A 15,000-nucleotide genomic window follows, 5' to 3' on the forward strand; every position below is an offset into this window, starting at 1 on the left:
TAAAAACCCTATTTCTAGGCCCTGCCTCTATCTCTATCTCTAGACTCCGGGCCATGTATATCGACAGCGACAGCGTATTCAACACAGGGAATCGGTGTAGCTCAAGATAGTGTTAGCTCTCTGAGCTAAAGCCCCCTTTGTGTAGGGGGAGGGGGGTGGCATCAGCTCCAGGGAGCTAACACGAGTTCTTAAGGTCACCAGAAGTGATTATTCGCTCCAGCGAAATTCTCAATGGGACTGCAACATCGTACATTAAAAAAACTATTTTAAATTTTTTTATTTATCAAATCAATGTTATTATAACTATCAATCTTTAACATGCTGAGAGTATAAACAGTAAAACATTACCTTGTTGTCAGACAGTCCCGTGACCTGGTCTACAAACTCCTCCTGGATCATGAAGGCAGCCAGGTTGGCTGTGTAGGAGGCCAGGAAGATAACGGCGAAGAAGGCCCACACCGACACTATGAACTTACTGGTGGTGCCTTTAGGGTTCTGAACCGGGACAGAGTTGTTGAACACTAGACCCCACAGCAGCCACACCGCCTTACCCATAGTGAACGATGGGCCGTGGGGGTCTGGAGGGAGAGAGGGAGGGAGGGAGGGAGGCAGGGAGGGAGGGAGGGAGGGAGGAGGGAGGGAGGGAGGAAGGAAGGAAGGAAGGAAGGAAGGAAGGAAGGAAGGAAGGAAGGAAGGAAGGAAGGAAGGAAGGAAGGAAGGAAGGAAGGAAGGAAGGAAGGAAGGAAGGAAGGAAGGAAGGAAGGAAGAAAGGAAGGAAGGAAGGAAGGAAGGAAGGAGAAGGTAAATTCAGACTTAAAAGTGTGTGTGTGTGTGTGTGTGTGTGTGTGTGTGTGTGTGTGTGTGTGTGTGTGTGTGTGTGTGTGTGTGTGTGTGTGTGTACCTACCTCTACCCTGTGCCAGGTTCCTGTTAAAGCCCAGAGGGCTGATGTATTCAAACATGAACACAGCCATCGCTGTTACCAACAACAGCATCACAAACATCATGATCCACACCGTCGCACTGAACGGCTCTGAAACACACAGAGAGAGACAGAGAGAAGAGACATGAATACACACACAAACATAGACACACATCAGATTAGATACACACAGAGACATAGACACACATCAGATTAGATACACACAGAGACACACATCAGATTAGATACACACAGAGACACACAGAGACAAACATCAGATTAGATACACACAGAGACACACATCAGATTAGATACACACACAAACATAGACACACATCAGATTAGATACACACAGAGACACACAGAGACATACAGACACACATCAGATTAGATACACACAGAGACACAGAGACACACATCAGATTAGATACACACAGAGACACAGAGACACACATCAGATTAGATACACACAGAGACACACAGAGACACACATCAGATTAGATACACACAGAGACACACATCAGATTAGATACACACAGAGACACACAGAGACATACAGACACACATCAGATTAGATACACACAGAGACACAGAGACACACATCAGATTAGATACACACAGAGACACAGAGACACATATCAGATTAGATACACACAGAGACACACATCAGATTAGATACACACAGAGACACACAGAGACACACATCAGATTAGATACACACAGAGACACACATCAGATTAGATACACACAGAGACACACAGAGACACACATCAGATTAGATACACACAGAGACACACAGAGACACACATCAGATTAGATACACACAGAGACACACAGAGACACACATCAGATTAGATACACACAGAGACACACATCAGATTAGATACACACAGAGACACACAGAGACACACATCAGATTAGAGACACACAGAGACACACATCAGATTAGATACACACAGAGACACACATCAGATTAGATACACACAGAGACACAGAGACACACAGAGACAGACATCAGTCCTGTTAGTGGTGCTGTATAGATCAGTCCTGTTAGTGGTGCTGTATAGATCAGTCCTGTTAGTGGTGCTGTATAGATCAGTACTGTTAGTGGTGCTGTATAGATCAGTCCTGTTAGTGGTGCTGTATAGATCAGTCCTGTTAGTGGTGCTGTATAGATCAGTCCTGTCTTCCTCCATACTGTTAGTGGTGCTGTATAGATCAGTCCTGTTAGTGGTGCTGTATAGATCAGTCCTGTTAGTGGTGCTGTATAGATCAGTCCTGTTAGTGGTGCTGTATAGATCAGTCCTGTTAGTGGTGCTGTATAGATCAGTCCTGTTAGTGGTGCTGTATAGATCAGTCCTGTTAGTGGTGCTGTATAGATCAGTCCTGTTAGTGGTGCTGTATAGATCAGTCCTGTTAGTGGTGCTGTATAGATCAGTCCTGTTAGTGGTGCTGTATAGACCAGTCCTGTTAGTGGTGCTGTATAGATCAGTCCTGTTAGTGGTGCTGTATAGATCAGTCCTGTTAGTGGTGCTGTATAGATCAGTCCTGTTAGTGATGCTGTGTAGATCAGTCCTGTTAGTGGTGCTGTATAGATCAGTCCTGTTAGTGGTGCTGTATAGATCAGTCCTGTTAGTGGTGCTGTATAGACCAGTCCTGTTAGTGGTGCTGTATAGATCAGTCCTGTTAGTGGTGCTGTATAGATCAGTCATGTTAGTGGTGCTGTATAGATCAGTCCTGTTAGTGGTGCTGTATAGATCAGTCCTGTCTTCCTCCATACTGTTAGTGGTGCTGTATAGATCAGTCCTGTTAGTGGTGCTGTATAGATCAGTCCTGTTAGTGGTGCTGTATAGATCAGTCCTGTCTTCCTCCATACTGTTAGTGGTGCTGTATAGATCAGTCCTGTTAGTGGTCCTGTATTGATCAGTCCTGTTAGTGGTGCTGTATAGATCAGTCCTGTCTTCCTCCATACTGTTAGTGGTGCTGTATAGATCAGTCCTGTCTTCCTCCATACTGTTAGTGGTGCTGTATAGATCAGTCCTGTTAGTGGTCCTGTATTGATCAGTCCTGTTAGTGGTGCTGTATAGACCAGTCCTGTTAGTGGTGCTGTATAGATCAGTCCTGTTAGTGGTGCTGTATAGATCAGTCCTGTTAGTGGTGCTGTATAGATCAGTACTGTTAGTGGTGCTGTATAGATCAGTCCTGTTAGTGGTGCTGTATAGACCAGTCCTGTTAGTGGTGCTGTATAGATCAGTCCTGTTAGTGGTGCTGTATAGATCAGTCCTGTTAGTGGTGCTGTGTAGATCAGTCCTGGTAGTGGTGCTGTATAGATCAGTCCTGTTAGTGGTGCTGTATAGATCAGTCCTGTTAGTGGTGCTGTATAGACCAGTCCTGTTAGTGGTGCTGTATAGATCAGTCCTGTTAGTGGTGCTGTATAGATCAGTCCTGTTAGTGGTGCTGTATAGACCAGTCCTGTTAGTGGTGCTGTATAGACCAGTCCTGTTAGTGGTGCTGTATAGATCAGTCCTGTTAGTGGTGCTGTGTAGATCAGTCCTGTTAGTGGTGCTGTATAGACCAGTCCTGTTAGTGGTGCTGTATAGATCAGTCCTGTTAGTGGTGCTGTATAGATCAGTCCTGTTAGTGGTGCTGTATAGATCAGTCCTGTTAGTGGTGCTGTATAGATCAGTCCTGTTAGTGGTGCTGTATAGATCAGTCCTGTTAGTGGTGCTGTATAGATCAGTCCTGTTAGTGGTGCTGTATAGATCAGTCCTGTTAGTGGTGCTGTATAGATCAGTCCTGTTAGTGGTGCTGTATAGATCAGTCCTGTTAGTGGTGCTGTATAGATCAGTCCTGTTAGTGGTGCTGTATAGATCAGTCCTGTTAGTGGTGCTGTATAGACCAGTCCTGTTAGTGGTGCTGTATAGATCAGTCCTGTCTTCCTCCATACTGTTAGTGGTGCTGTATAGATCAGTCCTGTTAGTGGTCCTGTATTGATCAGTCCTGTTAGTGGTGCTGTATAGATCAGTCCTGTTAGTGGTGCTGTATAGATCAGTCCTGTTAGTGGTGCTGTATAGATCAGTCCTGTCTTCCTCCATACTGTTAGTGGTGCTGTATAGATCAGTCCTGTTAGTGGTGCTGTATAGATCAGTCCTGTTAGTGGTGCTGTATAGATCAGTCCTGTTAGTGGTGCTGTATAGATCAGTCCTGTTAGTGGTGCTGTATAGATCAGTCCTGTTAGTGGTGCTGTATAGATCAGTCCTGTTAGTGGTGCTGTATAGATCAGTCCTGTTAGTGGTGCTGTATAGATCAGTCCTGTTAGTGGTGCTGTATAGATCAGTCCTGTTAGTGGTGCTGTATAGATCAGTCCTGTTAGTGGTGCTGTATAGATCAGTCCTGTTAGTGGTGCTGTATAGATCAGTCCTGTTAGTGGTGCTGTATAGATCAGTCCTGTTAGTGGTGCTGTATAGATCAGTCCTGTTAGTGGTGCTGTATAGATCAGTCCTGTTAGTGGTGCTGTATAGATCAGTCCTGTTAGTGGTGCTGTATAGATCAGTCCTGTTGATCAGTCCTGTTAGTGGTGCTGTATAGATCAGTCCTGTTAGTGGTGCTGTATAGATCAGTCCTGTTAGTGGTGCTGTATAGATCAGTCCTGTCTTCCTCCATACTGTTAGTGGTGCTGTATCAGTCCTGACCTGTATTGATCAGTCCTGTTAGTGGTGCTGTATAGATCAGTCCTGTTAGTGGTGCTGTATAGATCAGTCCTGTTAGTGGTGCTGTATAGATCAGTCCTGTTAGTGGTGCTGTATAGATCAGTCCTGTTAGTGGTGCTGTATAGATCAGTCCTGTTAGTGGTGCTGTATAGATCAGTCCTGTTAGTGGTGCTGTATAGATCAGTCCTGTTAGTGGTGCTGTTAGTAGATCAGTCCTGTTAGTGGTGCTGTATAGATCAGTCCTGTTAGTGGTGCTGTATAGATCAGTCCTGTTAGTGGTGCTGTATAGACCAGTCCTGTTAGTGGTGCTGTATAGATCAGTCCTGTTAGTGGTGCTGTATAGATCAGTCCTGTTCCTCCAGTCCTGTTAGTGGTGCTGTATAGACCAGTCCTGTTAGTGGTGCTGTATAGACCAGTCCTGTTAGTGGTGCTGTATAGATCAGTCCTGTTAGTGGTGCTGTATAGATCAGTCCTGTTAGTGGTGCTGTATAGATCAGTCCTGTTAGTGGTGCTGTATAGTGTCCTGTTAGTGGTGCTGTATAGATCAGTCCTGTTAGTGGTGCTGTATAGATCAGTCCTGTTAGTGGTGCTGTATAGATCAGTCCTGTTAGTGGTGCTGTATAGATCAGTCCTGTTAGTGGTGCTGTTCCTGTTGTTAGTGGTGCTGTATAGATACTGTTAGTGGTGCTGTATAGACCAGTCCTGTTAGTGGTGTCCTGTTAGTGGTGCTGTATAGATCAGTCCTGTTAGTGGTGCTGTATAGACCAGTCCTGTTAGTGGTGCTGTGTAGATCAGTCCTGTTAGTGGTGCTGTATAGATCAGTCCTGTTAGTGGTGCTGTATAGATCAGTCCTGTTAGTGGTGCTGTATAGATCAGTCCTGTTAGTGGTGCTGTATAGATCAGTCCTGTCTTCCTCCATACTGTTAGTGGTGCTGTATAGACCAGTCCTGTTAGTGGTGCTGTATAGATCAGTCCTGTTAGTGGTGCTGTATAGACCAGTCCTGTTAGTGGTGCTGTGTAGATCAGTCCTGTTAGTGGTGCTGTATAGATCAGTCCTGTTAGTGGTGCTGTATAGATCAGTCCTGTTAGTGGTGCTGTATAGACCAGTCCTGTTAGTGGTGCTGTATAGATCAGTCCTGTCTTCCTCCATACTGTTAGTGGTGCTGTATAGATCAGTCCTGTTAGTGGTGCTGTATTGATCAGTCCTGTTAGTGGTGCTGTATAGATCAGTCCTGTTAGTGGTGCTGTATAGATCAGTCCTGTTAGTGGTGCTGTATAGATCAGTCCTGTAGTGGTGCCTCCATAGTGGTGCTGTTAGTGGTGCTGTATAGATCAGTCCTGTTAGTGGTGCTGTATAGATCAGTCCTGTTAGTGGTGCTGTATAGATCAGTCCTGTTAGTGGTGCTGTATAGATCAGTCCTGTTAGTGGTGCTGTATAGATCAGTCCTGTTAGTGGTGCTGTATAGATCAGTCCTGTTAGTGGTGCTGTATAGATCAGTCCTGTTAGTGGTGCTGTATAGAGTCCTGTTAGTGGTGCAGTCCTGTTAGTGGTGCTGTATAGATCAGTCCTGTTAGTGGTGCTGTATAGATAGTTATAGACCAGTCCTGTTAGTGGTGCTGTATAGATCAGTCCTGTTAGTGGTGCTGTATAGATCAGTCCTGTTAGTGGTGCTGTATAGATCAGTCCTGTTAGTGGTGCTGTATAGATCAGTCCTGTTAGTGGTGCTGTATAGATCAGTCCTGTCTTCCTCCATACTGTTAGTGGTGCTGTATAGACCAGTCCTGTTAGTGGTGCTGTATAGATCAGTCCTGTTAGTGGTGCTGTATAGACCAGTCCTGTTAGTGGTGCTGTATAGATCAGTCCTGTTAGTGGTGCTGTATAGATCAGTCCTGTTAGTGGTGCTGTATAGATCAGTCCTGTTAGTGGTGCTGTATAGATCAGTCCTGTTAGTGGTGCTGTATAGATCAGTCCTGTTAGTGGTGCTGTATAGACCAGTCCTGTTAGTGGTGCTGTATAGATCAGTCCTGTTAGTGGTGCTGTATAGATCAGTCCTGTTAGTGGTGCTGTATAGATCAGTCCTGTTAGTGGTGCTGTATAGACCAGTCCTGTTAGTGGTGCTGTATAGATCAGTCCTGTTAGTGGTGCTGTATAGATCAGTCCTGTTAGTGGTGCTGTATAGATCAGTCCTGTTAGTGGTGCTGTATAGACCAGTCCTGTTAGTGGTGCTGTATAGATCAGTCCTGTTAGTGGTGCTGTATAGATCAGTCCTGTTAGTGGTGCTGTATAGATCAGTCCTGTTAGTGGTGCTGTATAGATCAGTCCTGTTAGTGGTGCTGTATAGATCAGTCCTGTTAGTGGTGCTGTATAGATCAGTCCTGTTAGTGGTGCTGTATAGATCAGTCCTGTTAGTGGTGCTGTATAGATCAGTCCTGTTAGTGGTGCTGTATAGATCAGTCCTGTTAGTGGTGCTGTATAGATCAGTCCTGTTAGTGGTGCTGTATAGATCAGTCCTGTTAGTGGTGCTGTATAGACCAGTCCTGTTAGTGGTGCTGTATAGATCAGTCCTGTCTGTAGATCAGTCCATAGTCCTGTTAGTGGTGCTGTTAGTATAGATCAGTCCTGTTAGTGGTCCTGTATTGATCAGTCCTGTTAGTGGTGCTGTATAGATCAGTCCTGTTAGTGGTGCTGTATAGATCAGTCCTGTTAGTGGTGCTGTATAGATCAGTCCTGTAGTTGCCTCCATCCTGTTAGTGGTGCTGTATAGATCAGTCCTGTTAGTGGTGCTGTATAGATCAGTCCTGTTAGTGGTGCTGTATAGATCAGTCCTGTTAGTGGTGCTGTATAGATCAGTCCTGTTAGTGGTGCTGTATAGATCAGTCCTGTTAGTGGTGCTGTATAGATCAGTCCTGTTAGTGGTGCTGTATAGATCAGTCCTGTTAGTGGTGCTGTATAGATCAGTCCTGTTAGTGGTGCTGTATAGATCAGTCCTGTTAGTGGTGCTGTATAGATCAGTCCTGTTAGTGGTGCTGTATAGATCAGTCCTGTTAGTGGTGCTGTATAGACCAGTCCTGTTAGTGGTGCTGTATAGATCAGTCCTGTCTTCCTCCATACTGTTAGTGGTGCTGTATAGATCAGTCCTGTTAGTGGTCCTGTATTGATCAGTCCTGTTAGTGGTGCTGTATAGATCAGTCCTGTTAGTGGTGCTGTATAGATCAGTCCTGTTAGTGGTGCTGTATAGATCAGTCCTGTCTGTTAGTGGTGCCTCCAGTCCTGTTAGTGGTGCTGTATAGATCAGTCCTGTTAGTGGTGCTGTATAGATCAGTCCTGTTAGTGGTGCTGTATAGATCAGTCCTGTTAGTGGTGCTGTATAGATCAGTCTGTTAGTGGTGCTGTTAGAGTGTTAGTGGTGCTGTATAGATCAGTCCTGTTAGTGGTGCTGTATAGATCAGTCCTGTTAGTGGTGCTGTATAGATCAGTCCTGTTAGTGGTGCTGTATAGATCAGTCCTGTTAGTGGTGCTGTATAGATCAGTCCTGTTAGTGGTGCTGTATAGATCAGTCCTGTTAGTGGTGCTGTTAGTGGTGCTGTATAGATCAGTCCTGTTATCAGTCCTGTTAGTGGTGCTGTATAGATCAGTCCTGTTAGTGGTGCTGTATAGATCAGTCCTGTTAGTGGTGCTGTATAGATCAGTCCTGTTAGTGGTGCTGTATAGATCAGTCCTGTCTTCCTCCAGTCCTGTTAGTGGTGCTGTATAGACCAGTCCTGTTAGTGGTCCTGTTAGTGGTGCTGTATAGATCAGTCCTGTTAGTGGTGCTGTATAGATCAGTCCTGTTAGTGGTGCTGTATAGATCAGTCCTGTTAGTGGTGCTGTATAGATCAGTCCTGTTAGTGGTGCTGTATAGATCAGTCCTGTTAGTGGTGCTGATCAGTCCTGTTATAGATCAGTCCTGTTAGTGGTGCTGTAGTCCAGTCCTGTGCTGTATAGATCAGTCCTGTTAGTGGTGCTGTATAGATCAGTCCTGTTAGTGGTGCTGTATAGATCAGTCCTGTTAGTGGTGCTGTATAGATCAGTCCTGTTAGTGGTGCTGTATAGATCAGTCCTGTTAGTGGTGCTGTATAGATCAGTCCTGTTAGTGGTGCTGTATAGACCAGTCCTGTTAGTGGTGCTGTATAGACCAGTCCTGTTAGTGGTGCTGTATAGATCAGTCCTGTTAGTGGTGCTGTATAGATCAGTCCTGTTAGTGGTGCTGTATAGATCAGTACTGTTAGTGGTGCTGTATAGATCAGTACTGTTAGTGGTGCTGTATAGATCAGTCCTGTTAGTGGTGCTGTATAGATCAGTCCTGTTAGTGGTGCTGTATAGATCAGTCCTGTTAGTGGTGCTGTATAGATCAGTCCTGTTAGTGGTGCTGTATAGATCAGTCCTGTTAGTGGTGCTGTATAGATCCTGTTAGTGGTGCTGTATAGACCAGTCCTGTTAGTGGTGCTGTATAGATCAGTCCTGTTAGTGGTGCTGTATAGATCAGTCCTGTTAGTGGTGCTGTGTGTTTTAATGAAGCCAACAGATGCAGCATGTATTGACAGAATATGAGAGGGACAGTTCTGTTTTTAAAAAATGTTGATAAACACAATCTGTCAGGTGGTGAAACAACACAGACACACACACAGACAGACAACACAAATGTCCTCAAAACACGGGGAGGGTTACCAAGAAAGGCGGACGGGGAGACGGTTCCGTTGCTACGGGAGACCATGACACTTATTCCAGTTTCCACGAACGGGACGGAGAAATCGATGACCTCAGAACGCTCCTCATTGATCGTCAGAGAGCCGACGGCCATGACAGCTTTCTTATAGACCACCTGGGAGGGAGGGAGGGATGTAGGGAAGGAGAGGGAGGGAGGGAGGGAGGGAGGGAGGGAGGGAGGGAGGGAGGGAGGGAGGGAGGGGGAGGGAAGGAGAGGGAGGAAAGGAGAGAGAGGAGGGAGGGAGGGAAGCAAGGAAGGAGAGAGGGAGGGAGGGAGGGAGGGAGGGGAGGGAGGGAGGGAGGGAGGGAGGGAGGGAGGGAGGGAGGGAGGGAGGAAAGGAGAGAGAGGAGGGAGGGAGGGAGGAGGGAGGGAAGGAGAGATGGAGGAGAAGGGAAGGAGAGAGGGAGGGAGGGAAGCAAGGAAGGAGAGAGGGAGGAGGGAGGGAAGGAGAGAGGGAGGAGAGAGGGAAGGAGACAGGGAGGAGGGAGGGAAGGAGAGAGGGAGGAGGGAGGGAAGGAGAGAAGGAGAGAGGGGAGGAGAGAGGGAGGAGAGAGGAAGGAGATACGGAGGAGAGAGAGGGAGGAGAGATGGAAGAGGGAGGGAGGGAGGGAGGGAGGGAGGGAGGGAGGGTGGGAGGGAGGGAGTGAGGGAGGGGAGGAGGGTGGGAGGGAGGGAGGGAGGGAGAAGGAGGGAAAGAGAAAGAGAGAGAGGAGGAGGGAAGGAGAGAGGGAGGAGGGAGGGAAGGAGAGAGGGAGGAGGGAGAGAGGAGAGGGAGGGAGAGAGGGAGGAGAGAGGGACGAGGGAGGGAAGGAGAGAGAAGGAGAGAGGGAGGAGAGAGGGAAGGAGATAGGGAGGAGAGAGGGAGGAGAGAGGGAAGGAGAGAGGGAGGAGGGAGGGAAGGAGAGAGGGAGGAGAGAGGGAGAGGGAGGGATGGAGGGAGGGAAGGAGAGAAGGAATGATAGAGGGAGGAGGGATGGAGAGAGATGGAGTGAAGGAGGGAGAGACAGGTTCTGGGTTAATCTTTAATCTAGTGTGTTAGCGTGTTGTTGTTGATGTCGTCAGTAGGATGTCATCGCTGTATATTATGCCGCTGAGACTAGCCTTTAGCCGTTAGCTGAACACAGTAAAATGATACTACAGTATAATGCTGAGACTAGCCTTTAGCCGTTAGCTGAACACAGTTAAATGATGCTACATTATAATGCTGAGACTAGCCTTTAGCCGTTAGCTAAACACAGTAAAATGATACTACAGTATATTGCTTAGACTAGCCTTTAGCCATTAGCTAAACACAGTTAAATGATACTACAGTATATTGCTGAGACTAGCCTTTAGCCATTAGCTAAACACAGTAAAATGATACTACAGTATATTGCTGAGACTAGCCTTTAGCCATTAGCTAAACACAGTAAAATGATACTACAGTATATTGCTGAGACTAGACTTTAGCCGTTAGCTAAACACAGTAAAATGATACTACAGTATATTGCTGAGACTAGCCTTTAGCCATTAGCTAAACACAGTAAAATGATACTACAGTATATTGCTGAGACTAGACTTTAGCCGTTAGCTAAACACAGTAAAATGATGCTACAGTATAATGCTGAGACTAGCCTTTAGCCATTAGCTAAACAAGGTAAAATGATACTACAGTATAATGCTGAGACTAGCCTTTAGCCATTAGCTAAACACAGTTAAATGATACTACAGTATATTGCTGAGACTAGCCTTTAGCCATTAGCTAAACACAGTAAAATGATACTACAGTATATTGCTGAGACTAGCCTTTAGCCGTTAGCTGAACACAGTTAAATGATACTACAGTATATTGCTGAGACTAGCCTTTAGCCATTAGCTAAACACAGTTAAATGATACTACAGTATAATGCTGAGACTAGCCTTTAGCCGTTAGCTGAACACAGGTAAATGATACTACAGTATAATGCTGAGACTAGCCTTTAGCCGTTAGCTGAACACAGGTAAATGATACTACAGTATAATGCTGAGACTAGCCTTTAGCCATTAGCTGAACACAGTTAAATGATACTACAGTATATTGCTGAGACTAGCCTTTAGCCGTTAGCTAAACACAGTTAAATGATACTACAGTATATTGCTGAGACTAGCCTTTAGCCATTAGCTAAACACAGTAAAATGATACCACAGTTTAATGCTGAGACTAGCCTTTAGCCATTAGCTGTGTAAACTACGATGTTGTTTTATCTATGAGACAGGACAGACTAAACTAACTGTATGATATTATAACATATTATAATTAGTCACTCACCTCTCCTACCATCCCGTTCCACACATGTTGTTTTAACTATGAGACAGGACAGAGTAAACTAACTGTATGATATTATGACATATTATAATTAGTCACTCACCTCTCCCACCATCCCGTTCCACACGTTGTTGATCTTCTTCCCATGTTTACCGTTGGTAACCAGGTAGAGATCGTAGGTGAACTTCACGTACTTCGCGATCTTCTTCAGGATGTCGATGCAGAATCCTTTACAGCACTTTTTGATGTAGGTCCCGCCCGCCTCTGTGGTGTTGCTGGGGAAACGCAGAAATAATGACATCTGTGATTGGCTGAAACTTCAATGCCACTTCTTTATATAGACATCTTTCATTGGCTGAAGATTTCAGAATCCAGCCCCCCCCAACATGGACACGTCATTGGCTGAAGATTTCAGAACACCTCCCCCTCCTCCCCGACATGGACACGTCATTGGCTAAAGATTTCAGAACCCCCCCCTGTCTGTCTCCATGATGCTACTGTAACAGAATAGGTCTGTCTGTCTCCATGATGCTACTGTAACAGAGTAGGTCTGTCTGTCTCCATGATGCTACTGTAACAGAGTAGGTCTGTCTCCATGATGCTACTGTAACAGAGTAGGTCTGTCTGTCTCCATGATGCTACTGTAACAGAATAGGTCTGTCTGTCTCCATGATGCTACTGTAACAGAATAGGTCTGTCTGTCTCCATGATGCTACTGTAACAGAATAGGTCTGTCTGTCTCCATGATGCTACTGTAACAGAATAGGTCTGCCTGTCTCCATGATGCTACTGTAACAGAGTAGGTCTGTCTGTCTCCATGATGCTACTGTAACAGAGTAGGTTTGTCTCCATGATGCTACTGTAACAGAATAGGTCTGTCTGTCTCCATGATGCTACTGTAACAGAATAGGTCTGTCTGTCTCCATGATGCTACTGTAACAGAATAGGTCTGTCTGTCTCCATGATGCTACTGTAACAGAGTAGGTCTGTCTGTCTCCATGACGCTACTGTAACAGAATAGGTCTGTCTGTCTCCATGATGCTACTGTAACAGAGTAGGTCTGTCTGTCTCCATGATGCTACTGTAACAGAGTAGGTCTGTCTCCATGATGCTACTGTAACAGAATAGGTCTGTCTGTCTCCATGATGCTACTGTCACAGAATAGGTCTGTCTGTCTCCATGATGCTACTGTAACAGAATAGGTCTGTCTGTCACCATGATGCTACTGTAACAGAGTAGGTCTGTCTGTCTCCATGATGCTACTGTAACAGAGTAGGTCTGTCTCCATGATGCTACTGTAACAGAGTAGGTCTGTCTGTCTCCATCCCCTCTCTCCTCTCCTCCTCTCTCACCTCCTCTCTCCTCCTCTTCCTCTCCTCCTATTCCTAGCCATCCCCAGTCCCCGGCCCAGAGACGTTGATCTAACTCTTGTTAATTTAAATGGTCCTCGCTCTCCACAGGAGCAGAATGGACAGACAGCAGGTAGCTGTTTACAAACATTCATAATCACACTGTCCTTAGGAGATTGATAGGCAAAGTGTAACATATCACTATATTATTAAATGTAGTCTTCTGTATTGTATTATGGGAGCAATGCACTGCACTGCACTGACTCACTGTACTGACTCACTGTACTGTACTGGCTCACTGTACTGGCTCACTGTACTGACTCACTGTACTGGCTCACTGTACTGACTCACTGCACTGTACTGGCTCACTGTACTGGCTCACTGCACTGACTCACTGTACTGACTCACTGTACTGTACTGGCTCACTGTACTGGCTCACTGTACTGGCTCACTGTACTGACTCACTGCACTGACTCACTGTACTGACTCACTGTACTGTACTGGCTCACTGTACTGGCTCACTGTACTGACTCACTGTACTGTACTGGCTCACTGTACTGGCTCACTGTACTGACTCACTGTACTGGCTCACTGTACTGACTCACTGTACTGGCTCACTGTACTGACTCACTGTACTGACTCACTGTACTGACTCACTGTACTGTACTGTACTGGTTCACTGTACTGTACTGTACTGACTCACTGCACTGACTCACTGTACTGTACTGTACTGACTCACTGTACCGACTCACTGTACTGACTAACTGTACTGTACTGTACTGGTTCACTGTACTGTACTGTACTGACTCACTGTACCGACTCACTGTACTGACTAACTGTACTGTACTGTACTGGTTCACTGTACTGTACTGTACTGACTCACTGTACCGACTCACTGTACTGACTAACTGTACTGTACTGTAATGTACTGACTCACTGTACTGTACTGTACTGACTCACTGCACTGTACTGTACTGACTCACTGTACTGACTAACTGTACTGTACTGACTCACTGTACTGTACTGTACTGACTCACTGTACTGATTCACTGTACTGACTAACTGCACTGTACTGACTCACTGTACTGTACTGACTCACTGTACTGCACTGTACTGACTCACTGCACTGTACTGACTCACTGTACTGTACTGACTCAATGCACTGCACTGTACTGACTCACTGTACTGTACTGACTCAATGTACTGACTAACTGTACTGTACTGGCTCACTGTACTGTACTGACTCACTGTACTGACTAACTGTACTGTACTGACTCACTGTACTTTACTGACTCACTGTACTGTACTGTACTGACTCACTGTACTGTACTGTACTGACTCACTGTACTGTAATGTACTGTAATATACTGTACTGTACTGTAATGTACTGTAATGTACTGTAATGTACTGTAATATACTGTAATCTACTGTACTGTAATCTACTGTACTGTAATATACTGTACTGTACTGTAATGTACTGTAATATACTGTAATCTACTGTACTGTACTGTAATGTACTGTAATATACTGTAATCTACTGTACTGTAATATGCTGTACTGTAATGTACGGTAATGTACTGTAATGTACTGTAATGTACTGTACTGTAATCTACTGTACTGTAATATACTGTACTGTACTGTAATATACTGTACTGTACTGTAATATACTGTACTGTACTGTAATGTACTGTAATATACTGTACTGTAATATACTGTACTGTACTGTAATGTACTGCACTGTACTGTAATGTACTGTACTGTACTGTAATGTACTGTAATATACTGTACTGTAATATACTGTACTGTACTGTAATATACTGTAATGTACTGTAATGTACTGTAATATACTGTAATATACTGTAATATACTGTACTGTAATATACTATACTGTACTGTAATCTACTGTACTGTAATCTACTGTAGGGTAATATACTGTACTGTACTGTAATGTACTGCACTGTACTGTAATGTAATGTACTGTACTGTACT

At 45.0% G+C, this 15,000-nt stretch overlaps 1 protein-coding gene across 1 annotated transcript in view; it reads right to left on the bottom strand.

The window, feature by feature from the left end:
* LOC135570197 (glutamate receptor ionotropic, NMDA 2A-like) overlaps positions 1-15,000 on the bottom strand; it is a gene marked incomplete at its 5' end in the record, with an annotated part of 55,001 nt that overhangs the window by 30,551 nt on the left and 9,450 nt on the right. Inside the window, 4 exons of the mRNA XM_065016306.1 lie at positions 349-578; positions 906-1,031; positions 9,339-9,492; positions 11,766-11,937. Of these exons, the coding sequence (XP_064872378.1) occupies positions 349-578; positions 906-1,031; positions 9,339-9,492; positions 11,766-11,937 (682 nt within the window). The remainder of the gene's footprint in view (positions 1-348; positions 579-905; positions 1,032-9,338; positions 9,493-11,765; positions 11,938-15,000) is intronic.

This window comes from Oncorhynchus nerka, unplaced genomic scaffold, assembly GCF_034236695.1.
Source record: "Oncorhynchus nerka isolate Pitt River unplaced genomic scaffold, Oner_Uvic_2.0 unplaced_scaffold_1044, whole genome shotgun sequence".
Classification (NCBI taxonomy): domain Eukaryota; kingdom Metazoa; phylum Chordata; class Actinopteri; order Salmoniformes; family Salmonidae; genus Oncorhynchus; species Oncorhynchus nerka.